Genomic DNA, 26,055 nt, shown 5'->3' on the forward strand with positions numbered 1-26,055 from the left:
CTCAGTTTCTTTATCTATAAAATGGGAACAATAAAAGTGCTTACTTCATACACTTGTCAAGATAATTCAGTTGGATAACACGTGAACTGCTTAGCTCACTGCTGGTCATACAATAAGCACTCTGCTTTTGGCTGTTGTTGTTATCATGGGCTAATCCCTAAGCCCTGGATTTGGAATTAAAGGATCCTCTCTTGCATTCTGTTCCTTGCCAGGTGCTTTTGCATTTCTGTTCGTTAATAAGCACAGTTAGCTCTCTTGGCTCCCAGTAGCCAAGGGTCTCACATCCCAGGGCCAGCCTCTCCTGCCACCTCTCTCTCTCTCACACACACACACACACACGCACACAACAGTATCACCACCATTCAGGGGACTCATGGTGCTTGGTTTTATTTCAGAGGCTGCTGGGTAGACATTTGAACATTGGGAAGTATCGGTGGTGAGATCCCCCGGCTTGATTTAAGGTTAGGCCTTCACTCCTTGTGCAGAGTAGTGTTTAGCTATGGTGGCTCATGGCAGATGTTTAGAATTCACCCTTTTAAGGGGCATACAGTATGCATATTTTAAAATTAATTTTCTTTCTTTCTTTCTTTCTTTCTTTCTTTCTTTCTTTCTTTCTTTCTTGAATTTACCCTTTTAAGGGGCATACAGTATACATATTTTAAAATTAATTTTCCTTCCTTCCTTCCTTCCTTCCTTCCTTCCTTCCTTCCTTCCTTCCTTCCTTCCTTCTTTCTTTTTTTGAGACAGAGTCTCGCTCTGTTGCCCAGGCTGGAGTGTAGTGGTATGATCTCAGCTCACTATGACCTCTGCCTCCCTGGTTCAAGTGATTCTTCTGTCTCAGCCTCCTGAGTAGCTGGGATTACAGGCGCGTGCCACCATGCCCGGCTAATTTTTGTATTTTCAGTAGAGACGGGGTTTCACCATATTACCCAGGCTGGTCTCAAACTCCCGACCTTGTGATCTGCCCGCCTCAGCCTCCCAAAGTGCTGGGATTACAGGCGTGAGCCACCGCGCCTGGCCTAAAATTAATGTTCTTTCTTATATCTCTCATCAAAACCATTCTACAAGTATTTGCTAGGTATATGTTGCATGCCAAGTACTTTGCAGATTCCATACAATAGTTATAAAAAAAGCCAAACCACCCAGTGTCACATGAACAGAGGCGAGACTGTTCAGCTAGCAGTGCAGAAGGACACATGAGCACTGCACATACGTGGGAAAGGACACAGAGCAAGTGCTGGGCGGGGAGGAATCAGAAGGCCTATGCAAGAGCTGGGGACAGTATCTGGTTGTGTTCTGGAAGCCTCTTTCTTTCCTTTCTTTTTTTTAGGCAAGTTTTTTTCTTTTTAACTTTTATTTAGAAATAATATCGGATTTATAGAAGAGTTGCAAGAAGAATCCAAAGGATTGTTATGTGCCCTTTATCTCGATTCCACAAATATTAGAATTTATTACATTTGGTTTTATCATACTTCTCTTCTATATATATGAAGTTTATATATGATATTCCTTTGCCCCATAAATACTTCAATATTTCCTAAAACACAAAAACATTCTCTTATGTAACCACAGTACAACGATCAAAACTAGGAAGGTAGTATTTTATTCAGGACCCAAACCAGAATCACAGTGCATTTAATTGTCCTTCTTTAGTCTCCTTTAATCTGGAACAGTTCTTCAGTCTCTGTCTTTTGTGACCTTGACATTTTTAAAGAATTTTCCTCAATTTGGTTTTTGACGATGTTTTCATTTAGTGCCTTATATCAGGGGGCACCTGACGTCAATTTGACCCATTACTGGTGGTGTGTCTGTTGGCCCCTTAGTTAAGGGGGTTTCTGCCATGTACAGTGGGGAACCACTGTAAAGTTACATTTTCTGATGGGGAGATACTTTGAGGCAGTTAATTATTTTTATAATGGTAGCCAAGTGTTGGTAATTTTTTTCTTTAAACATTTAGATTGGACATGCTTATTATGACAAGTTGAAAAAATAGAGAAAGGGGAAGAATAAATACTACTGAGGGCAAATCCTCAGTGTTTTTCTGAGCATACTTTTGTTTACTTATAGTTGTGGTTATACCATGCATATTTTAAATTCTATTTTTAAAGACAACATTAAAGCAAACATTTTTGCATTGTGAAGTCTTTAGAAACACCATTTAAATAAAATACCATCGAAATGGCTTATTCTTCTATTGAGTGGCTTACTCTGTGTAACTATTCTGTTGTTGCTGGACATTTAGGTTGTTTATAGGTTTTAACTCTTATGAGTAGAATGGTTGTGAGTCATATGTGTGTCAGACCTCTGCTAATTTCCTCAGGACACATTCCCAGAAGTGGAATTACCAAGTCAAAGAGCATAAATACTTTAGAGATACATGATAAATTATGCCAGCTACCTTTCCAAAAGAATTGTACTAGTTGAGGTTTCTGCCAGCAGTATATGACAGTTGAGCTCCATATTTTAAGAGGTTCACTAATGGTGTTTCTCAACCTTTTATTTTTTTTAAACTGTGACCCACCAATGAAGATTTGGGTTGAGATTAATTTCCTATATTTTGATTTATGAGAGCCTAGGTATTTATTTCTAAAAACAAATTATGGTATAAAATAGCACATTACTCTTTTCAAGCTGTAACAGTCTGAAACAGAGCATTGGGAAGAGCTCTGGGAATCACTGAGGTGGCAGTGTCTGGACAGTGGGGGATTTGAGGTCACGCATGAGGAATTAGGATATTTCACCTAGAGAATCCTAGAAGAGACATGTTTGCTGTCTTTGGAGTGTGATAGGCTGACAGATGCGTGCGTGTGTGTGTGTGTGTGGGGGGATTTAACGTTTCTAATGAGGAGGGCTCCAAGATGATATGGGTATGGTGTAGGACATGGGACTTCCACATATTAGCATATTGAGTTCCCACAGCCTCCTGGTCCAGCTGAGTTGAGTGGTCTCAGGAGATTTTGAGTCCCTGGCTCTGGAGGGCTACCTGGAGGCTGGAGATGGTATGTGAGGAATTTTGAGGGGATTTCTATATTTGTGGGAAACCAGTCAGCCCAACTCAAATCTGAATTGAAAGAGATGTCCTGGCTTTTTTGTCACCAGAATGATCCTCTTACCAGAAAAGGGCTGGGGTAAGGAAACTGGAGAGTTCCCGGGCTAATTCTTCTTTCATTTGTGGATAGCTGGCATCAGGTGACCAAGGTACCTGATAAGAACAGGCACACTGAAAATTTGGGCTACTAGGAAGAACACTGGGTAAATCAATCCCTTGACAGTCTCTCTGTCTCCTTCCTTATAGATAACATATCTAAAGTTTAATGCATGATTTGGTGCTTGAGGCACTTTGAAATATCCCAATTAGAACAGATGTTTGTATCTCTTTCTAGTTAAAGCTTTTGTTCAGTGGACACTCAAGATCTATTTGTATGTGTGCCAGAAGACCCAGAATGAGAACTCCTTAAAAAGATCATTTATTGGCCGGAAGCGGTGGCTCAAGCCTGTAATCGCAGCACTTTGGGAGGCCGAGATGGGCGGATCACGAGGTCAGGAGATGGAGACCATCCTGGCTAACCCAGTGAAACCCCGTCTCTACTAAAAAATACAAAAAACTAGCTGGGCGAGGTGGCGGGCACCTGTAGTCCCAGCTACTCGGGAGGCTGAGGCAGGAGAATGGCGTGAACCCGGAGGCAGAGCTTGCAGTGAGCTGAGATCCGGCCACTGCACTCCAGCCTGGGTGACAGAGTGAGACTCCGTCTCAAAAAAAAAAAAAAAAAAAAAAAAGATCATTTATTTCACTCATGCAGAAGCCTGCACAGGGATATTCCAGGGCCAGAATATCCCTGTGTAGTGTCAGGGACGCAGGTAACATCTATCTTGTTAGCTCCTCTTTAGCAGGCCCTTCCTCCCTATTGTCTCAAGGTGGCTGCTTGAGTTCTAGCCATCTTGTCCAAATTCCAGCTGGCAGGAATGAGGCAGGGACTGAGAAGAGTCATATCAGATGTCTGTTAAAGTTGCCACATCACACTTAAGCTCGCGTTCCAGGGGCTGGAACATGGCCACACTTGCTGCAAGGGAGACTGAGAGGTGAAGAGGTTTTTACTGCAGGTGGCCACTTACCCAGGGAAACTCAATGGTTTCTTCACAAAGCGTGATTACCTCACAGTCCTCTGGTGGTGATCATGAGAATAGGTTTACCAAATGATACGACTGTAAAGAACTTTGGAAATCACTCTCAGTTCCTCAGTTTTCCAGAGTAGGAAGTAGACTTGGAGAAGGAGAGACGACAACCAGTAATAATCAAAGTCAGCACAAAACTTGAGTTTCTGACTCCAGGTACAGTGCTCTTTCTGCCAAACCACAGCTCTAAATTCTCAGCCCGCTCAAGTTCTCTGACCTTGGATTCAGGGCCACATCTGTTTTCTCAGGTCCTCCTCTTTTCCCTGAGTCCCTTTAGTACCAGCTTCTTAAGAGTCTAGACTTAGATTCTGACATTTCAAAACTATTTTGAGCAAAATGTGGGTTAAACTAAATTAAACCTGTTTCTTCACAGTTCTCAACATAAGGGTATCTTTTTTCCAGGTGACAGAGCAAAAGAGGTTGAGTCCCACCTTCACCCTTTTTCCTCAATGTTAAACTTCTGTTCCCAAGTCTTCCTCCGTTAGCAAGCTGCTTTTACATAATTGAATATCGCTGGCTTCATGGTCTGCATTGAATAGTAAATCCATAATGACAGACGGCTTTGCTAGTTATAGAGAATGTGAGGGTGCTGGCACACGCCCCAGAGATGAGGAGCTTTTTAAAGCTGAGGTGTAATGTGGCAAGGACTGTTCTCCCTGATTATCTTCCAGCGTACCGGGACTCTTATCTCTTTAGTTTGATGGTGAGGCTGGGTGGCGATCAGCCTCGTTAAGTGAGGTAAGTGAAGAGGGGAGCTTGTGTGTGCTATGTTAGCAGATGGAGAGGACCACACACTTCCTGCACACAGTCTCTGGCTGGGAACAGACCTGGGCTAATTGCCACATTTAGGATCTTCATGCTCTTGGCCCCAGGAACCTTGGGAGACTCCAGGATCTGCTGGGCTTGCAGAAAGCAGAGGGTTAGTCTAAACCCCTGCTGGGACCCTCCTTGCCCTGGGATTCTGGGAGATGGGGGCATTTCCTGGTTGCTTCGGCAGGCCCTGCCTTAGAAGGAGATGTTCCTTTTCTGCTTGGGTTGTGCCATCTGTTGCAGCAGTCCAGGGAGCCTGTGGGGTTGAGAGAAGCAGGCCTCCTCTGGCCAGGAGTCGGGAGTTGGGAGGCCCAACTTGTAGTCCTGGCTCTGTTACTTACCTACTGTGTGACCTTCGTAATTAATGTAACCTGTCTGAGCCTCAGTTTCCTCATCTGTAGGATGAGGCAGGTACCTACTCACTGGGGTATTGTGAGGGGTAAACGAGTTAGTGGGTATGAAACCTGGGAAGTGTGCTCTAAATGTGCCGTGTGACCTCTTGGTCTGGGTCGCTGTGCAGCTGGTGATGATTCAAGGCTTTCTGGTGGCTGAATGTGTGTACGTGTTCTCTCCTTCCTGCCTGGACCTGCTGCCCTGCCTGATTGCAGACAGGGCCCCTAGAGAGGAAGAGGTGGTCCCCGTGTTACTGCTGTCCTTGCTCCCCTTCTAAGTTGTCTTGCTAATACAGAGAAGTGCAATTATTCTGTGGTTCTGCATGCCAAACGTTAGATTCTTTGTCATTTTCCCCCTCACGTAGTCCTGAGCCACCCTGCAAAGTGGGCATTGGTGTTCTCCTCTCCACCTTGTAGGGGGAGTTGACACTCAGAGATCTAGTAACAGGCCTGAGGTCATCTTGCTGTAAGTGGTGGCACCTGGATTTTCCCCAGGTCTGTCTGACTCCTGAGCCAGTGCTCTTTCTGTGGTGTCTGGAAGACTGCAGAGGGAGGAGAAGAGAGTGGGTTTCTAAGTGAGATGGTGGTTTGTCTGGCAGGCTCTGAATGAGCAGACACCTGTTACAAGAGCACGGCAGGGGGTCTGGAAGATGAGGAAGGAGTCAGTCTCCACCCCGTTGCCTCCAGCCATGGCAGAGGTGGGCAGTGAGGACCTCCGTGCCCGGCACTCTGTTGCTGCTGGACTCTGAAGAGAGCCTGTACTCAGGGGAGGGATTGGGTGGTGGAAGGGGACTGGTGCTCTGGAGGGAGGGGGTGCAGTGAAGCTCTGTGAGGGGGTTTGGAGGTTGGGGGCATTGGTGCTCTGACAGCGATGTGCTGGTTGGCTGATAATAGGCAGGACCTGGCATTGGGGGCCTCTGTTTCCCAGAAGCAGAAAAGGGGAAAGCCATTTTTGCTGGCAGTGTTCTGCCCTGCACCAGGGAGATGCTTTATGGGTCTCAGCTCAGCCAGCGAGGGCAGCTCAGCCCTGATGTAAATACTGTTAAAGCTGAGGGTTGTGACCAGAAAGAAAGCAATTATTGGAGAAGGTCAGAAGGGGTTTGCATGGTGAACAAAGGGGATCTTTTTTCTCTCCTCTACCTCTAGAGTGATTGACTTCGAATGTAAAGAGCCTGCCAAGCCCAGGAACAATGCCGTGACTGGCATGGAACCCTGGCTGCCTTTGGAAGCGCTTCTCAAATCCTGCCCTTTCCCCCCAAGGGCTTGACAAAGGAGCAGATAGTTTTTGCATCATTAACGTTGTTATTGTTGCTGTAGTTATTGTTGTTATCAAGGTTTGTGGCTTGTGACTTATGAAGTCTGCAGTAAGGCTCTTGGCAAGGTGCTCCGAGGTTTGCTGGGACTGCATCTTAAGGAAAGGAAGGAGCGTGTACATTGGAAAGGTTAAAATAGACTGAAGTAGAGGAGAAAGGAGAATGTTAAGTGGCAGGAGGAAATTCCCCTTGGGCTTATGGGGAGGGAGGAAACGGCTCCCACTGTCTGCCCCTGTGGTTGTTTGCTAGGGTGAGGGTCTGTCTGAGGCCAGACACAGAGGGGCCTTTCATCCTTCCCCTTCTCAAAAGCCCGGTTAGTGTCTCAACTCTTTGGACCCCATGTCTCAGGATTCTCCCTGGATCGGCCTATCCTGATGATTATTCCTCTCTTGTCAGATCCTGCCACTCTGGGCAAATCCTGCTTCGCCTCTGCCCACTAATGCCTGCACGCCCCCATCTTCATGGGATACAACTTATCCTTCCTCTGACCCTGTGGAACCTCCTTGCACCTTCCCATTATCACCCCAGCTCCTGTGCTGGGTAGACTTTCTCTCCTCTGCAACCTGGCTTCCAGCTCCCGCCACGTGTGCCACTGACATTCTCTCCAGTGTTCCCAGGGACTTCACCGCCTTTGGCCCTGTCCCAGCCCCTCCCCACTCTGCCTGCCTGTGGATCACTCTCTTTTCTTTAAAAGCGGCCCCTCCCTAGTCTCTGTGGATGCAGCCCTCCCCACCTCCCTCTTGGTCCTGCCTCCTCCCTCACTGAGGGTGTTTCCTGTCTCCTCCCTCTGAGCCTGGCCCACGGGGACTTCATTTACTTGGTGGCTCACCTTGCAACCTGGAGGATGCCTGTATTTGATGCCTCACTGTCTACCTGTCCAAAACCTGAGCCTATTATCATCTTCCTTAATGTGAGAGGAAAGCCTCCTTCGCTGCTGCTTCTCCGTTCTTCCATCTTTGGCTGTTGTTCCAGCCTCCCAGCCCAGAATTCTGGGAGTCATTTTAGACCTTTTTTCTCTTTCTTCCTCACTTACCTATGAATAGTCATTGGGTTTTGCTGTTTTTCCCTCTGAGGCTTTTGCATTGATCCATGTCTCTCCACTCGGGCAGCCACCCAGCAGGGCCCTCCACCTCCGGCCTCCCTGGCTGCTGCCCAGTCTGAGGTCACGGCCAGATGAGTCTCTACAATGCCATGTTCATCCTTTCACTCCCCTGCTAACTGGGCAATGATGCTTCCCACTCTCTTCTTGCACCAGGCCAGGCCCTTGGGCAAACTTTGAAGAGCCCAGCCTGCCCCGCTGACTTCTGCCGTGCTCCAGCCCAGACACCCCCTGAGCTGTGACCTGTCTTGTTTCCATAGTCCCTTTGGGCCTCCCAAGGGCTGCTGTGGACTCACCCCATCACATGCTGATAGTGGGTGACCTCTGCTAAGGTCAGGAGTGTGGTAACAGTATAATTTGTCATGTTTATAATTCTGGGCAAACATTTCCTGAGGGCTTTCAATGGACCAGGCCCTGTACGGGGCCCTGCCCTCCTCCAGAGCTCTTAATCTTGGGGGTGGGGGTGAGGGTAGGGAGATGGACCCTTCACACAGCTTCCAAACCGGCTTGGCTGTGGGTGATGCCCAGTCTGAGCCCCAGCATCATGCCCAGTGATGGTTTTCAAGCAAAGTAAATTTGCTCAGCACGTTTCTGGTTGGGCTTAACTTCTCTACTGCGTGACACCAAACGCTGGGTGAGGGGCTTGGCTGGCTGGCTGGAAAGTGGTTTGTTAAATCTCAGTGGCCCTTGGTTAGATGACCTGCGGGATGGACTGGGTTTTATGGGAAGGAAGCTGAGGGTGTGCTGTGAGCCTCAGCCTCTTGTGGTTTCTCTTGTACACGCTTTGTTGTCGCTGCAACTCAGCTGCACACAGTGCTGCCTGGCAGATGAGCTCTGGGCTCACCCTCCTTCCTGCCTTCCCTTTTCCTTCTCCCCAGTTCCAGAAGCATGGGTGCCTACCAGCCTCAGGAGAGGCTGGGCTACAGGTCAGAGTCCTGAGGCCCTGGGCAAGAGCAGTTGTTGCTCTCCACTGGTCAGATTATCTGAGGATTAAAAACAGCAGTGAGGCAATGTGTTTTTCCAGCAGATTATTTTTTTCCCTTTAATCATGTGCATTGAGCTGTGGAGTTTTCAGTCTGAAGTCCATTAGCTCCCTGGGAGCAGTAGGATAACATATAATAATAATAAAGTTTAGCAAGCTTTTTGGTGAGCTCTTAAGGTGGCCTGCATAAGGGCAGTGGGTCCTCAGGCATTTTACCCTGCTCTGCAGGGTGTGATGAGGGAGAAATCATTCCTTGGCTTCCTCTTGGATGGCTTTACTCTGGGGAGAGGGAAACTTTGAATTCCAATGGCAGATTATATTTAGAAACACTAGAATATGGTCATGTTTCAGTCTTCTTCTCTGCTGAGATGGAAGTTTGTGTTGCATATTATGGTAACTGATACTCTCAGAATGCTTTCTGATTTATAAAACACGTTCAATAAATTATCCCATTTCATCCTCACAGCAATCCCACGAAGGAAGTATCATTATCTCTATGTCAGACGGGAGTCACTAAGTCTCTAAAAGGTTGAGTGACATTGGCTAGGCATCTTAGCTCTTGAGTGGTAGGGCTCAGACTCAATCCAAGGCTTCTGACTGCAAAGAGGCAGGGGGCTGAGAAGGCGTGAGCTCATATTAGAAAGACTGGGATTCAGGTCCTGGCTGTACTTAACGAGCTGTGTAATTTTGGTCATATTATTTTTAAAAAAAAATTTTGTAGCAGAAATTAAAACTCCTCTCAGTATGACCAAGCATATCAAATAAGCTATGGTTGCCTCTTCTTATTGACCGTGTTCCTCCATGAGCTCTGTCCTCACTCTGTTCTGGTCTGGTTGCTCTGCAGGCTGTTGAACAGTTGTCATCCTGGGATTTCTCTTCACCATCAACACGGTCATCCTTTTGTCTCTCTCTTTCATTAAATTCTTTGTTTCCATGTCTAATTTTTCATTTACTTTTTGTTTTAGTGGAAAATGGGTCCCAGTATCTTTCTGAGAAAGGGTACACTGGTGGTAAATTTTATACATCTTATATCTTTAATCTGTTCAAGTAAGTTTATTTTCATGATTGGTGGATAGTTTAGCTGGTTACAGAATTCCAGTTAGAAATCATTTTCCTTGAGAACTGTGAAGCCAATGTTTCATTGTCTTTTGTGTGCTGATGAAGTCTTATGCCAGTTCTGACTCCTGATCTTTTGTATGTTGTATTTTTTTTTATTTGAAATGGTTAGGATCTCCCCTTTGTCAGCAGTGTTCTGAAAGTTTTCAGTAATGTATTTTGGTAAGAGTATTTTTATTCATGATGCTGGGCCCTGCCATCTGAAGACTCACATCCTTCAGGTTTGGAACATTTTCTTGAGTGATTATTTTTAATTTATTTGCTTTTTTAGAGATTGAGTCTCACTGTTGCCCAGGCTGGCCATGAACTCCTGGGCTCAAGTGATTCTCCTGCCTCAGCCTCATGAGTAATTGGAACTGCAGTCATGAGACGCTGTGCCAGGTCTCGAATTAACTTTTTGATAATTGATTTTTCTCTTTTTTTCCTCTCTCTTTTTCTTTTTCTTGAGTCTCTTTAATTTGGCTCTTGCACTTAATGGGTCCATTCTCTTATTTTTCTTAAGTCCTTTTTTATTTCTTGATCTTTTTGTTGTGCTTTCTAGGAGTTTGTTTTTGTTTTTGTTTTCTCAGTTCTACTGCCAACCCTAATTATTTCTGTGATAATTTTACTTTCCAAGAGATTTTCATAATTCTCTTTGAGTATTTATTTTTCTTCATATCATTCTATTCTTATTTTATGGATGCACCATTTTATTTCTCTGAGAATAATAATTTTCTTGTTTTCTTCTGTGCTTTTAATTTTCTTTTTCCTCTACATTTCATCTTTCCATTGGTTTGTTCTGGTTTCTGTCATTTGTAACTGGTGAACTTTGATCATCTGTCTGTTTTGAAGAGCAAGGTACTAGCCCATGGACTGGCAGCTCTGTGAGTGTGTGGAGGGAGTGGAGAGTGCTTGTTTACTGGGAGAGCCTCACAGTGGAGATTTGAGCAGGAACTCAGCTGTTTCGATTGAGGATCTCCAAATCACTGTCTTTAGGGTATTTTTCTTATGCTTCTCAGTTTCCCCAGAGGGAAATTATCTAATCTCTTGCCTGGGGAAAAAGACTGGCAGGTCGCATTCCAGAGAAGGGAAGGGAGATGCTGGGGGCCAGGAGCTTGGAGAAATGAGTGATCTCAAGATTCAGTTTGTAGACTTCCTCTGAATCCCCTTGTCTTTTCTGACGGCCATCCTCCTACCCTCTGCCGGGTTATCTCCCAGTGGAATTTTTCTTACTCAATCTCTCCATATAGTAACCCTCTTGCTTTCTGTCAGGTGGGCAAGGGGCTGTTGCCCAGCTGTGCAGTCCGGGCAAGGGGATCTGCTTTGTGTCTACTCCTTATTCACACTTTTAATAAACCCCCACCCACTGCTTTTAGCCCACCCTTCATTGTGCCTGCAGAGGTGCCTGATACCTCCAGTTCTCAAAGTTTCCCAGGGTTCTCTGGGGGAGAATTGGCTCATTTCTTGTTGACTAACCTCCTGAGATCACTTGCCTGAGTAAGAAAAGCTAAAAGCCTCTTACCCATCCATTCCCACCCTAAGCATTAAGGGATGATCTTATTTCTCTGTATATTTTATGCTTTGGTGCTGCTAGATGGGATGGAGTTTTTACATTGCCCGAGAATATGGCATTGGGGTAACATGAGGAATATGGGCAGACATTGACCTCCCAGGGGGCTCTTGACTGATGTGTAACAATGCAGAATGTTTATACAAACCTCCCTTGGTATCCTTGAGGGATTGGTTCCAGCATCCCGCCTCCACAGGGTACCAAAGCCCATAGATGTGCAAGTCCTTTATATAAAATAGCATGGTATTTGCATCTAACCTATGCATGGCTTCCTGTATACTTTAAATCATCTCTAGATTGTTTATGATACTGAATACAATATAAATGCTATGTAAGTAGTTGTTATACTGTATTATTTTTATTGGTATTATATTTTACTGTTATCCTGTTATTTTTTATGTTTTCAAACATTTTCCATCCATAGTTGGTCAAATCTGTGGATGCAGAACCTGCGAGATAGAGGGCTAACTATGTATATCTGTAGTCCATACAGCCTTATAAAAGTGCATGGGGAAGGGAGACTGGGAGTGGGCTGCGGAGTGTCCCTAGAGGTGTAGGTGTGGTGCATGAGATGTGTTGGTTTGCCCTCATCCTCTGGAAGGAAAGCAGCTCTAGGCAGCACATCTGTGGGCACCGATTCTTCTGGGGCCCAGCCAGAAGCTGGAACTCACGGTCGTTGGCTCCTTGATCCCCAGGTGGTCCTGCCATTGTGGCTGTCCTCTGCAAAGGTCTCCTCACTCATTGAGAGAATCTCTGACCCCAAGGACTTGAAAAAACTGCTCAGAACCCGGAATAATGTACTGGTGCTTTACTCCAAATCTGGTGAGTGTCCCTTCCCAGCCTTGAGGTCAACCATCGGGGTAGGATGGGATTCAGGGGAAGGAAGGGGGTGGACATGGAAGGCAGGAGACCTTAGGATGAAAACCACTCAGGGAGGGTCCAAGGGACTTGGGGTTTGTCAGCTTCCCTCAGAAGACAGAGGCAGAGGCATACAGGAGCATTAGCTCTGCCACTTTCTGATCCCAGGGCTGGTTCCGTTTCTTTTTATGAGTGTTGGGAAAGTCCTCTGGAGCTCCTCACTCCTCAAGAGGGAGAGGGCGTGTGTGAAGTAGGATGGAGGATCACAATGACGGGCACTGGGGATGGATGTCCTGGCTTCCTGCACAGGCATGGGGCTGATCCCTGCCAGGGCATGCTTTGCCAGAGCTGTTGATTTACTGGCCAGGCCAGCCTGTTGCCAGCTGAATGGGCCCCAGGCTTGGGAGCACTCACCCCAGCTGGCAGCCCTGGCCCTGCCAAGCCCATCTGTCCTGCTCTGGGGTCAGATGCAAGATGGAATTTGGAGTGGGCTCTAAGCTTGGGACACAGCATTTCTTGGGGGCAGGAGCAGCAGCCTGCCTCTCTTCTGACCTTGAGACTGACAAGGACATAGCAGATGGAGAGAGGTTTGCTTGGCTCTTGGCAGTGACTTTGGGGGAGGGTGAACGCTGACTCCATTGAAGTTGTTCCAGCGGAGTTAAGTGTTTTTTGCTGCTTCTAAGGATGCCAAGTTTTCTGTGGCCCTGGAGAAGCAGCAGCCAATGGTTGAGACAGTTCCGGGCATAGGTTTCCCCGGCAGCTCGGCCTCAACCCTCACTGGCACCTGGGGGATGATAGAGGCTCCAGATGTGCCTGCATTCTCCAGGCATCCCTGGCATGTGGGATGTCTTCATTGCCACTTGCGGCTGCTGCTTCCCCTTCTGAGGGTCTGACGCACATACCCCAAGTGCATTGCTGGGACCCCAGAATGTGACTGGCATTTCTCTGCTGTCACCTCTCAGGAGTAGAGGTGAGATCAAGGGAAAGGGAAGCAATGTACTCTTGAGGCCTGGGGCATAGGGCCCTGAAAACATGTGGCTTGCTGCTTTGGATACTCCTGGAGTTGGAGCTAGGATGATTGTCAGTGATAGACATGTTCCATTCCTTCTCTAGGGTAGATCCCATCCTATAAGCTCATCATAATACAGTCTCATTTGCTCCTTTGCCAGGAGGGAGGCAGTGCGGGTTGTCAGAGGACATCCAGTGTACAAATGAGGAAATGGAAGCTGGGAGTAGCAGACTCGTTTGAGATCTCCTAGCAGCAGGTGGGAGTTGGTCCCCTATGCCCCGCTGCCTCTTATTTTCTCTGATGGAGGATGGGAAGAGAGTATTGATTCTGCAATGAGAGAAGGGCTTTGAGATCAGAATGGGGCTGAGACCGGAAAATCATTAGGGAGTTAGAGAGTGGAAAGGTGGGACCTGTTGTCAGGAGCTTGCAGGGCAGGAGGTAGCTCCTAAGCTCTCTTTCCCTCACCCGACCCTGTCTCGAGCCATTGCGAGTAGAGGCCCTGGTGCTTCCCACTTGTCAGCCTACCTCCTGCTTTCATTGCCTGATGGGGCCTGGGCAATTATTTTAACTTCCTGCCTCCTCGCCCAGGCCTGCTGCACGAGAGACATGTGACCTTCAGTGGGATTTTGAGCAGTGCAGAAACTGGATTTTCTTTGCTCCCTCCCATCCTTCCAAGCAGTGCCTCCCTTTCCATGGCTGAAATGCAGGTTAGGGCAGGGGGTACTTTATCTTGTTCTAGTTCATTTCTCCCCCTCCCCTGCTTCCCAGAACCCAGTCAGAGCAGTGAAACAATGGCTTCCCCACTTCAGTGGCTCGCCCTCCTCCTGTCACCCTGGCCGTGGTTTCCTGGGAGTGCCTCCTCCGAGTGACTCCGTGCATGTCTCTTGAGCGATACTTTTGTTTGCTTCTGTGAAAAGCTCAGCATGCTCTGTATTCACAAACAGCTACCATTATCCACACTAGAAAAGGCGATCTGCAGAGGCACATGATTCAGACATCATTTCTGCTTGGCGTGGGGATGTATCATACGGTTTCTGGCGGGAGAAAGCGGCAGATCGCTCTCCCCACCAGTCTTTGTCTGGCAGGACTTTCAAGTGAGCTCACAGGTGTCACCTAGGAGAATGTGACTCAGGAGCCTGCTGGCCATAGGAATCAAACACTGGCCACAGCCACTTTGCAGTGGATCATTGCAGGCTGGCAGTGCTGAAATCCTGGCCACAGAGGCTCTGTCCCTAAGACCCTGCCCTCCCACAGTAGTATCCAGGTGCCTTGCCCTGACCCATCAGGATTGACACCTGCACCAATGAGAAAGTTTTCCTTTCTTGCTATCACTCCATCCTGTCCCAAGGCGTGGTCCACATTCCTGCAACTGACTCCTGGAGGTGCTGTCAGGACCAGCTCTTGCCCCGTGGCTTCTGGGGAAGTGGGCTGTTAAATGGGGCTTAGGTGTCTTTGGCGTTGGCCCATCAGAGCCTAGTGTCACGTATAGACCTCATTTTACCACCAGGTTGTACTGAGCTCCTAGATAAGTGTGTGCTCCACAAGTAAAGGAAGGATCTGACCCCAGCTCTCGTCAGCTCCTAGGTGGGGTGCCAGGACATTTGAACATGGAGTCAGCAGCATCATTCCCTGCTTTAGTTATAGGATTGTCATTGTTTATGGAATTTTCAAAATGTATCCCAGAAAGACATGAGTCAGAGACTTTACTGGCCTTGAGGATCTGGCTGAGAGATTCTTGGGAGAGTAAGGTGTGAAGTGTGGATTAAGGCAGGGTGACTTGGGGGTTCTGTGTCCAAGAGGAAGGCCCCTGAGGATGGTGGGGTCGGGGTTCTGAGAAGAGTCAGGACTATTCTTGCAGCACAGGCCCTGGCACTGTTGAGTGCAGGGATGGGTGTTTTACCTGGTGCTCAGGACTTTTCCACCCGCTCTGGGATTGGTCTCTATCCTTCCTCACCTCTGAGGGAAGATGGCAGAGGTGACCCAGTGCCTTTGGGCACAGATGTTTAATTTTCTGTTTTTTTACAGAGGCGGCAGCTGAAAATCATCTCAGGTTACTGTCCACAGTGGCCCAAGCGGTGAAAGGACAAGGCACCATCTGCTGGGTGGACTGTGGGTATGTGCTGGGGCCATGTGCCATGTGGCTGTTGGGCAGGGGACACTTGGGGCTTTGAAGGGTGGGGACGGGAACTGTCCCTTGATTAATAATCTGGGAGAGAGTATGCGATGGAAAGGTTCCCTCTAGTGATACTTCAAGGTCACTCTGGACTGGAAGAGTGGTGTCTGGCTTTCCACCCCTTTCTTCACAGCCCAGCCCCCTTTCTTCCCTTTTTCCATAGAGCTTTCACTTTCTTCTATTTCTATGTGTTGCTTTCTTATGTCTTCCCAGAGGGAGGTGAGTGGCAGAGGGGGCCTTCCTGTCTTACAGAGGGTGGCCTTGATACCCTGAGAGGCAAGGTGATTTTCAGGGTTACCCAGAAATCTGCCTGTGGTGGGTCTGCAGCAAGAACCATGAGCTTTACCCCCAACCCAGGACATTACCACTAGATGCCTCTGCTGCCCAACATGCAAAGGTAGAATCAGTGGGTCGAGCTGCCTGTGCCTTGGCTTCTGAGGGGGCCCAGGCCTGTAAAGGTCTTCTAAATCTTTAATGTAGCTATTATTGCCTGAGTAATACGCCCTGTTACTACCCCGCAGGTTAAGTGAACATTTATGGTACCCACCCCAGTGTAATCCTCTTCCTCTTCAGTCTGAGTTCTAAATGGTTACTTTCCAAGTGAATTTTTGGGACACAACTGATTTATAAGTTGATGACCTCAAGTTTGTTCTGCCTGTGATTAGAGAGCATTGAAGGAGATTCATATTTTGACAAAACACTGAGTGAAACTAGTATAATAAGTCTTAGCCAAGTGGTGTGTGCTGTAGAGGGTGTGCGTGTGTGTGTGTGGCCTCATACTTCCAGATTCATTCAGATACTAACTGAACAGAAAAGGCTGCTCACCAGGCAGTAGGTGAGATCTTAGCCATTGGTTATTCTAGTTCATAGTTGATCCGAAAGGGTCCTTGCCTTCCAGGCATCTCTCTGTCTCCCTTATTTGACCAGCCATGCTCTGTGTGACTGGCAGAGTAACAAAGCCTATTAGATGGAGACAAGGCACTTTGGAATTTCCATATCTGGAGATGACAGCAGTTCTGCCAAGCTGATGGAGGCTTATTGTAGGGAGTTCTTACAAGGCTTGTAGGTGGTAGAAATGGGCAGAGGAGCTTTGACTTAGTTGCTATCTCCACCTGGGTCCATGTAACAGACATTACTGGGCATTTACTACGTGCTTTGAGAACACACAGATGGATAACTGCATCCTCAAGGAGCTCAGTATGTGAGGAGAGGGCAGACACTTAGCCCAGTGATTCCAATGTCAGGTGAACAGTGCTGCAAACACAGACTATATGTATGGAGGGAGAGCCCCTCCATTCTGCCTGGAAAGGTTGAGAAAAGCTTCACAGAGGAGATCGTGTTCACATTTGGTGCAAAGACCTCAGAGCACAATACCACGTGCTCACAGTGCCCTGGCTTTCCCTGCAGGCGGCCACCTATGGAGTGGACCCCTAGAACTGCCTGTGGAGGTGAAAGGCCTGCTGCTGTCCCTGAGTAGCCTGGAAAACATGCAGCGCAAGGTGCCTGAGTGAAATGGGGTCGGGGTAGTGGGTGAAGACAGACTATGGAGATTCAACCTCAGGACTCAAGTTTGGAAACATGATGTCTGGAGTCAATAAAAGTACCAATGAGAACATCCTGTGAATTTCCACGTGCTCAAATTAAAATTGGGACAGGGAAGCACCTTGGAGCTTGAAAGAGTTAACCCGAAGACAGAAGGATGGACTATTCCATGTAGTTGCCTTACTCTGTTGAATTTATTCCTGTAAGAGGAAATAGAAACTGAAATGTTAGATAGCTTTTAAAATAGTGTGGATAAGTAGGTGAATTATGGAGCCAAAGTGGATTAAGTTGGACTCAGGAATATCTGGGTGTGAGTTTGAAATTAGAGGCAGGGTGCAATCTTTCCTGAGTAGCCCAAGGTTCAGAACTCTGGGCTGCGGCCCAGGTAGGCCACTCTGGGTGGCAGCTGTCACGAACCACTGTTGGAAAAGGAGCTCTCCAAGAACTCAGCTCCTACCCTCCACCTCATTCACTCCTGCTTCTAGACTTCTAAACTTGCCTGGAATCATCAGGACATGGGGAGCCTCCGTGTTAGCTCCACAGAGCCCTGCAATGAGAGCTCTCGCGGTTGTCCTAAGTGTGTCCAGTCCATGTCTGTGGGTCTGTGAATGAGACACACCCAGGGATGGGCAGAAGTGCCGTTGGGAACTTTGCTTGCTGGTGCTGTCTGCTGAGGAGCGAGTAGGTGGCACGGGGCCAGGCTGCCTTCTTTATCCTTGTCACTGTAAAATAGCAGGTAGCCAGCCAGAGCTCACCTCCCTCAAATGGGCCCTGCTGAGGCACCCATCTCTCATCGTTTCCAGCTCCACTTCCTGCCCTGCCCACGAAGGGTTGGTGGCTAGGATGGGGACAGGGCTTGGGGTTGGGGTGACCAGGAAGGTCAGGAGTACACAGGCCACCCTGCTTTTCCCTTTAAAAGGCAGGTGAGGGGAACAGGGAGGGTCTGGGGTGAGAGAAGATGCTACTCCAGTGTTGAAGTGTCTTTGCAGGCGTGTGGAATAAGAGAGAAAGCCTTGGGCTTAGGAGGGGGCCCAGGCTGACTGCTGACTAGTTAGCTGCGCTGCTCACTAGCACTGTGACACCAGGCAAGTTGGTCACCCTGAGTCTGTTTCCTCAGCTGTGAAATGGGACAGCGATACACGTTCTGCCTTCTTTCCAGGTCTGTGATAAGGATCGGGTAAATGAAAGTTCTTTCTAAAATAGGAAATACAATTTAAATGTGAGACACCGTTCTCCTAGTGTTGTTTTTCATCTAGACAAGTTTGTTCAGGAGGAAGCTGGAGGGGGAGAAATGGTATGCTTGTTCACTCAGCAACTGTTTACTGGGTGAGGACCCCTTGGTTCTTGTAAGGATGAACCTGAAGAAGGTTTTGGGCATAGGAGTGAGCCCCAGGCCATGGGTGTTTTGCTCTGACCCTTAAGAAGTACAGGGTGCAGGCTGAGCACAGTGGCTCACACCTATAATTCCAGCACTTTGGGAGGCCGAGGCAGGTGGATCACCTGAGGTCGGGAGTTCAAGACCAGCCTGACCAACATGGAGAAACCCCATCTCTATTAAAAATACAAAATTAACTGGGCATGGTGGTGCATGCCTGTAATACCAGCTACTCGGGAGGCTGAGGCAGGAGAATCACTTGAACCCAGGAGGTGGAGGTTGCGGTGAGCCGAGATTGCGCCATTGCACTCCAGCTTGGGCTACAAGAGCAAAACTCCGTCTCAAAAAAAAAAAAAAGTACAGGGTGCAGTGGAATTTGTAGGACTGAAAGTCAGAAGACCCAGCTTTGAGTCTAGGCTCTGACATCAAATAGCTGTGGGGCCTTTGGCAAGTCACTGCCCCTCTCTGGGCTTCAGTTGAATCTTCTGGGAAATGTGGGGTTGAGTCTTCCAAGTTGCTCTCATCCCTAAATAGCCTGGTTCAGAAAATGCTGGAAGCTTCCGGGCTTGGTGTGTGTGTGTTATAAGCATGCTGGTGGGCGCGTGCCTTCTAGTCTTTGAGGGGGGTCTTTTTCTCTTTGTGCCCCTCCTTCCCCATTCCCCATTTTGGAAGGGTTCCTATCCTTCTCTCTGAGGTTCTCTCCTGTCTCCTTCTTTTCTCTCCCCTTATTAGGTTTCTGTTCCCTTTTCCCAGTCCTGAGTCCAGGACTCCCCGTAACCTTGCACAGCCCTTTTTGTTTTTGAGACAGTCTCTGTTGCCCAGGCTGCAGTGTAGTGTCACAATCTCAGTACATTGCAGACTTGACCTCCCAGGCTGAAGCCTTCCTCCCAGCTCAGCCTCCCCAGTAGGCGCATACCACAATGCTCAGCTAAGTTTTGCATTTTTTTGTAGAGACCAGGTTTTGCCATGTTGCCCAGGCTGGTCTTGAACTCCCAGGCTTAAGCGATTCACCTGCCTCTGCCTCCCAAAATGCTGGGATTACAGGCATGCGCCACCGTGCCTGGCCTGGCCTTCTTTTGGCCTCTTTTCTCCTCTCTCCTTTCTATATGGATATTTCTTTTCCTTTTCTTTTTTTAATTTTTTTGCTTTTCTGGCTCTTTCCTCCCTATTCCTCTATGCGCACCTGCAGGAACACACGACCACTTCTCTGCTGGTTGTCTCCCTGCTCCAGGTCCTGTAACTTGTTGCTCTGGGGTGTCTGTAGGGCGTCTGACTTCTGTCCAGGGTTTTGTCGGCTTTCCTTCTCCCTCACTCCACTCCTGGCTCAGACCTCAACAGCCACACTCAGTCTGGCTGGTGGTGGTTGTCCGGCTGTTAAGCGGGTTGTGTGTGCGGGAGTTGGTATTCCCCTCATGCCCTGCCAGCTGGGCGCTGGGCTCGGGCTTGGCGTGGAGTGCTGCTGTCTGGGAAGTTGAGCTGGAGCCAGCATGGAGCTGTGCCTGGTTTGCTAATTCCTGAGGCTGCATCTCACAGGGGGCAAGGCTGTCCTATCAGGTGCTTGCTACTTTCTTTTCCTTAAGGCTTAGGGTCATTGCTTAACCACATCTGCTTTCTTCCCTGCCCTCCTCCCCATCTGCTTGATTTCTCTGGAGCGGTGACAGCTTCCCAGATGTAAGATTGGGGGCGTGCCAGAGCAGGCATTACTTATTTTAAAGGCTTATGTTTTCTCCTAAAAACTATTTGAATTTAGCATTTGCTCCTCAGCATGTTCAACATTACTTACCCGGGGGTAAAACAGACTCCCAGAAGAAGTGCCATGTTTATCTTGTGGCTTCAGATACCTTCCAGCACACCACCATGCACTTGTTGGAGTGACACATCCCCTTGAGGAGCAGAGCCTTAGAATTGCTGGACTGGGAGGGCAGCGGAGGGGAGGCACCTTACGTGTCTTCAGAAAAGCCATGTTCCTCTCTCTTTTTCCCACCACTCTTACTAACTGTACTGCGTAATCCAGACCCTGTGATGCACCTTCTTGAGGCATGTACCAAGGGAAACAGCCAACTCAGGGAGGAGCCCTATTGTAGGGAATCCTTCCTTCAGAGGGTGCTACGTGACCACCACGGCCTGTCCAAGTTCAAGGTTCAGCTCTTCCAGGACTTCTGTCTCATTGCCTCCTGCCTTGTATCCTCCAGCCACATTCTTTCACGTCATCCTTGATACTTGGCATCAGGCGGTCACTCAGTATTTCTTGCTCAGCACTCGCCCCCCTTTTCTTCATGTCCTTGAAGTGAGGACACTTTCTACCTTTCTTCTCCTACCTGTCCCCAGGAGATCACGGGTCCACCTGGCCAGAATCCTGCCATGTTAGACCGGGACCGGTGGGAGGAAGACAGTTATCCCTTCTTTGATGGGGAAATGGAGCTGGAGAGGCTGGGGTAGCCGTGGGCACAAAGTTAATGTTAAGACAGGCAGAAGCCTTCCTTCTTGTCTTCAGTGTGGTCTTGTTTGTACCCCACCAGGAGGGGCTGAACATGGTCTGCCGTGGACGTGAGAACCCCAACTGTGGCTGACTGAGGATCCGGTTGGGAGGCGAGGAGAGAGATGACAGGGGTTCAGAGGTTGTTTTGTCTCCATTTTTCGCCCCAGGTTCTGGCTCGTGGTTCATGTGTCAGGATATAAGGCAGCCTATCTCAATGCTTTATTTAGTCTGACTTGACCCCGTAGAGAAATCAAGCTCCATTCAGTTTATGTAGATAACTCTGGCATTTTGCAGCTCAGGAAACTAAGGGTCCTGCCAGAGGTCGCTAATGGCAGAGCCAGATGTTGAAACTGTCATTCTAGTGGGCTGTGGTACTTAGGCTGGACTCGTGAAAGACCTCAGACCCCCACCCCCTGACCCCGCCATCTCCCAGACCTTGTTTTTTCTCTTTCTTCCTGCTCTCACCCCCACTTTGATCCCTGGGCCTGACTCCCCAGAGTGTGTGTCTCCAGTCTCTTGGATAGTAATTACTGCACAGGAAAATCCAATAAACACAGCACTGTGTACCTGCAGCAGCCACTCCCGACTGGCAGCTAGCTGTCCCATGGCAGATTCAGATGAAAACAGCCATGCCCATGTGTCTGTCTGGGTGTGGGGGTGTGGGGTGGGGAGGGAAGTGTGTATAGGCCTCTGCAGTCTTTCCGTCCACATTCTCCGTGGAAGAGAGCCAAGTGAAGTGGGGAAGGATAGGATGGAGCAGATCAGTGGCCTTGGCGCCTCATTCCTTGGAACAGTGGTGAGTAAATGGGCAGAGGGATGGCTGGTTCTTGCAGGACAGGGGCCAGGGGAGTGGCGGGTGAGGGGTCTTTGCACTGCCAGCCCCTTCTCCATGACCCATGGTGGCGTTCTCCATCCCCTCAATTCTAGCAAAGCATCTCGTTTTCCTGCTCACTGCTTTGTCTCTTTTCTCCCGTAGAGCCTCAGTCACTGGCTGGGGGAGGGAGGTAGGCAGTAGATCAATTAATTGTACTTAATCTCTCAACTCAGATCCTTTTAAGTCTCTGAGCTTAGGTAATTTTCTCCCCTACTTGAACTCTTCTGGTATTTATTGTCTGCACTGCACAATTAGTGTGTGCACACATGCTTGCACACACACACACAACTCACACTTATACACTCTGAGAGACAGAACTGTGGGAAGTGGGGGAGCAGTGCTGAGAGAACATTGTCAGGAATTGTCATCTGGCAGGATTCCTGGAGCTCAATAGACGGAGCCCAGAGATCCCAGAAAGCCAGAAATGCAGAGCCTTATCCCAGCGGCGGTAAGATAATATCATTCATTTCAGCCATTCAGTCAGGTGATTTATAGAGTGCCTACTATGTGTCAGCTGCTGTTGTGCCACTGGGGAGATAGCTGTGCACAAAACCAAGCCCTTGGCTTCACGGAGCACATGTTTCTGATGGGGCAGGCAGTGGACAAGTTGGTCAGATGTTGACAAGCGCCGTGGAGAGGAAGACAACAGGGGAGGGGAGATTAGGAGTGCTGGATCCAGTGGTCCTCGGGTCTGTGCCAGAAGTGTGCTCAGACGGGGCAGGAAGCCTCCTCCCCACTCACCTCTCAGGGAGAGAAAGAATACAGGGCATGGGGAGAGGAGAGAATCCTTAGGAGTGTTACAAAACCTAACAAAGAAGGTGGCACAGAGTCTGGAGTGAGGGCTCGTGGGGCACTTGCTTAGGTGGAGTGAGGGCAGGTGGCTGCGCACTGGGCTGAACCTTGGAGGCCAAGCTGAAGAACAAGCAGGGGTGCCTCTGTGGCCCCAGCTCTACCAGCCAACTTAGTTTATTTGGATTCTTAGTCCTAAGACTTGCCTGGGCCCTCAGGGAACCTAAGGCTGCCGTCGTGGGACTTTTTCGTGGAAGGGTTTCCCACAGAGTGGACCGGGATTGGCGTGGGAATGAACCAAGCGCCTGTTTCCTCCCTCTGCTTTGTGATAGTCACAGGCAGAGGCTGCTAGCCAGGCTTGATGGAAGAGAGAGGGACATGGGGTGGGGATTCTCCCCTCCAGTTGCTGCCTTGCAGCGTCTGAGCCGCCCAGGCAGGCACTGCAGCGTGAACCAAGAGGTGATGAGCCGGCCCTTCACATGCCGTGGGTGCCAGGATGGGGCTGCTGGGGCTGAGGGAGGCCGCGCACATCCCATCCCAGCCTTGGCTCCTGCCCCAGCTGCTGTTTGTTGTTGCATTTGGGTGGACGGTAGGTGGTCACAGAAACAGTGGAGCACAGCAGAACAAAGGCCAACGAGGAAGGTGCCAAGTGAGTGGTTGTAAACATCCCGAGTCGAGCCCTCTGTCCCGGGGAATTAACTCAAGCGGGGAAGGGGCACCTCATTCGCAGTTGTTATCAAACAGACCCACCACCCCTCAGTGCAGCTTCACCACAGAGTCCCTGCGGGACAGGGCACACCTGAACTATAATAGCGGCGGTCAGAAGAGGCATAGGTGGACCTCAGAGGGCTTTAGGATAAGAAAGTTTTCAGCGGATGCCCTGGGCCGCCCTCTGTATTTGGAGAGCCCACCCCCAGCTTGCCGCTTCTCTCTGGACTCTATCCTAAAATGTCCTTGCCACCTTGGGGGAGGAACTATTGCAGTTCCTCTCTGGATTCTTCATGCATTTCATGAGTCCCCACTGTTTGCCAGGCCCAGGGCTGGAAGCTACAGTGGCTGCAGCGATGGCTAGACAGCTGGGACTAGTAGGGAGGAAACCCCTGGGCCTGAGGGAGGAAGGGAGCAGGGAGGCACTCCTCCTCTCTGACCATCACACACCTCTCCAGTAAGACATGCTCCTTGAGTTGCAAATTGCATCTTTACACTTAAAATGAGGTCCTGCGTTTTTTACATGTCCACCGATAAGTGTTGCTTTTAGAATTGAGCTGAGTGGTTTAATTAGTCCATCTGTTCTGGGCTGGTGCACAGCTGTGTGAAGCTAATGGCTGTTGGTGGAGGTGAGGCATGTAAGCAACAGGGGGATACAGTGCCTTGCCTCAGGTGGCTGTCGTACCTGTCCCAACAAAGTTCCACAAAAGATGACTCCAGTTGTGTAGTCAATGGTGACCAGTGGTAGCCGAGATGCCCTCACTGAGTCTTTTCAGGGCTGGGGAGATGACCCCCAAGTAACAAGCAGAACTCTCTGACTGGCTGAGTGCAGGCAGGACGGGGAAGCTGTGGGAGCAGGTCAGGTCTCTAAGGGGCTGGTGTAGGGCACAGGGGAGCCAAACCTCGTGGAGGTAGGGGAGAAGAACATGAGCCAGTGAAGGAGCTAGTCCAGTGCAATGAGTGGTTGCCAAACTTGAGGACACATCAGAATCACCTAGAAGGTTCTTCAAATGCAATTGCTCAGGTATCCCCAGGGTTTCTGATTTAGTAGGTCTGGGATGGGGCTGATAATTTGCATTTCTAACAGGTTCCTGGATGATGCTGGTGCTACTGGTTCAGGGACCACATATTGAAATCCATTGTTCTAACAGGCAGGGCACTAAGATGAAATGAGGTTGTGCACGAGTGCTTTGTAAATGGGGAATGGTACCTGACAGGCATTTCTTATTGGAAGAGAGTGTAATATCCCAGATGCCAAGGGAGGGGCTCCTTTAACCACAACCTGGTCCTTTCTCCTTTTGTCTTTTGTCAATACCTGGCCAGATTTCATAACTTCTTCAACATGGTAGCATGTTTTCCTCTTACCTTGGTCACATAGTGTATAGCAGGTAGCCTATGTCAGAGCTCTTAAAAACAAAAATCTTGCTTGTCCCACCCCCGACAGTGATTCCAAATTAATAATCAGAGGAAGGCCAGGGCATCGATCTTTTTAAAAACTTGCCTGGCAAATCTAAAGAGTGGCCAGGATTGGAGTTTATTTTCTTGTTACCATGGACTGTCCACCCCCTAAGCTGCTGGGGCACCTCCTTTGTCTGGACCTGTCTTTGTCTGGACCTGAGGGAGGAAGGGGGCAGGGAGACCAGTCCAGCTAACATAGCAAAACCCGATCTGTACTAAATGTCCTTCTCCCTCTGTCTGTCTGTGTTGCCACCCACAAGTCGTGACACACCTGCTCCTGTCTGCTTGTCTCTTTATTTTCTTTTCTTTCTTTCTTTTTCTTTTTTCTTTTCTTTTTTTTTTTTTTTTTTTTTTTTTTTTTGAGGTGGATTCTCTCTTTGTCATCCAGACTGGAGTGCAGTGGCACAATTTTGGCTCACTGCAACCTCTACCTCCTGGGTTTAAACGATTCTCCTGCCTCAGCCTTCCGAGTTGCTGGGGTTACAGGCATGCACCACCACGCCTGGCTAATTTTTGTATTTTTAGTAGAGACGGGGTTTCACCATGATGGCCAGTCTGGTCTCGAACTCCTGACCTCAGGTGATCCACCTGCCTCAGCCTCACAAAGTGCTGGGATTATAGGCATGAGCCCCCGCAGCCAGCCTCTGTCTTTCTTGATCAGCCCTTAGCCTCCTAGTTAGTCTCCTCCCTCCAGTTCTCACAGCCCATCTGTAGTAAGGCCCTCATCTGCTATTGGGAATTCCAAGTTACCTGGCTTATTTCTTAGGACACCAGCAGATTTTGCTGTCAACACCTTTATGAGGACTTCAGGTGATAAATGGTTCCCGACATTTGTGTCTTTCAGTGATGCAGAGAGTAGGAAATTGTGCAAGAAGATGAAAGTTGACCTGAGCCCGAAGGACAAAAAGGTCGAATTATTCCATTACCAGTAAGTACACATGGGCATTTCCAATTTCCAAGTAAGTGCCGAACGTTTTCATTGGTATTTTCAGTGAACAGCAATTTTTAGTTAGATTAATTTTATTTCAGAATGGTTTTCTTCCTGTGTTTACAATTGTTTCTTTAAAAAAATAAAATCCTGAACTGCATTCAAAAGCTGAACCTTATTAAGATGCTGCAGGAAACCAAAGGTATGTATCTTCACAACCATTCTTAAAGTTAACACATTTTTCTCTTCATTTGACAGGGATGGTGCATTTCATACTGAATATAACCGAGCTGTGACATTTAAGGTAAATTTACCTCCCTCATTCTCAGCAGAGGTGGAGTCTGAATGGACGCCCAAAGTCTGGCAGGTTTTCTCTCTGAGAAAAGAAAGGACAGATTGCACAAATAGCTCTTCTGAATGACCTGAGA

General features: G+C 48.5%; 1 protein-coding gene across 2 annotated transcripts in view; it reads left to right on the forward strand.

The window, feature by feature from the left end:
• Positions 1-26,055, forward strand: part of PDIA5 (protein disulfide isomerase family A member 5) — a 92,788-nt gene that overhangs the window by 10,209 nt on the left and 56,524 nt on the right. Inside the window, exons 1-5 of one of the 2 annotated variants that reach the window (XM_007985593.3) lie at positions 12,150-12,256; positions 13,462-13,557; positions 15,327-15,414; positions 25,544-25,627; positions 25,886-25,931. In XM_007985593.3, coding sequence (XP_007983784.2) covers positions 25,575-25,627; positions 25,886-25,931 — 99 coding nt within the window. In that variant the 5' untranslated portion in view covers positions 12,150-12,256; positions 13,462-13,557; positions 15,327-15,414; positions 25,544-25,574. Of the gene's footprint in view, positions 1-12,129; positions 12,257-13,461; positions 13,558-15,326; positions 15,415-25,543; positions 25,628-25,885; positions 25,932-26,055 lie in introns of those variants that run through there. The other variant, XM_007985591.3, reaches the window with a different exon arrangement.

This window comes from Chlorocebus sabaeus, chromosome 22, assembly GCF_047675955.1.
Source record: "Chlorocebus sabaeus isolate Y175 chromosome 22, mChlSab1.0.hap1, whole genome shotgun sequence".
In the NCBI taxonomy this organism is placed as follows: domain Eukaryota; kingdom Metazoa; phylum Chordata; class Mammalia; order Primates; family Cercopithecidae; genus Chlorocebus; species Chlorocebus sabaeus.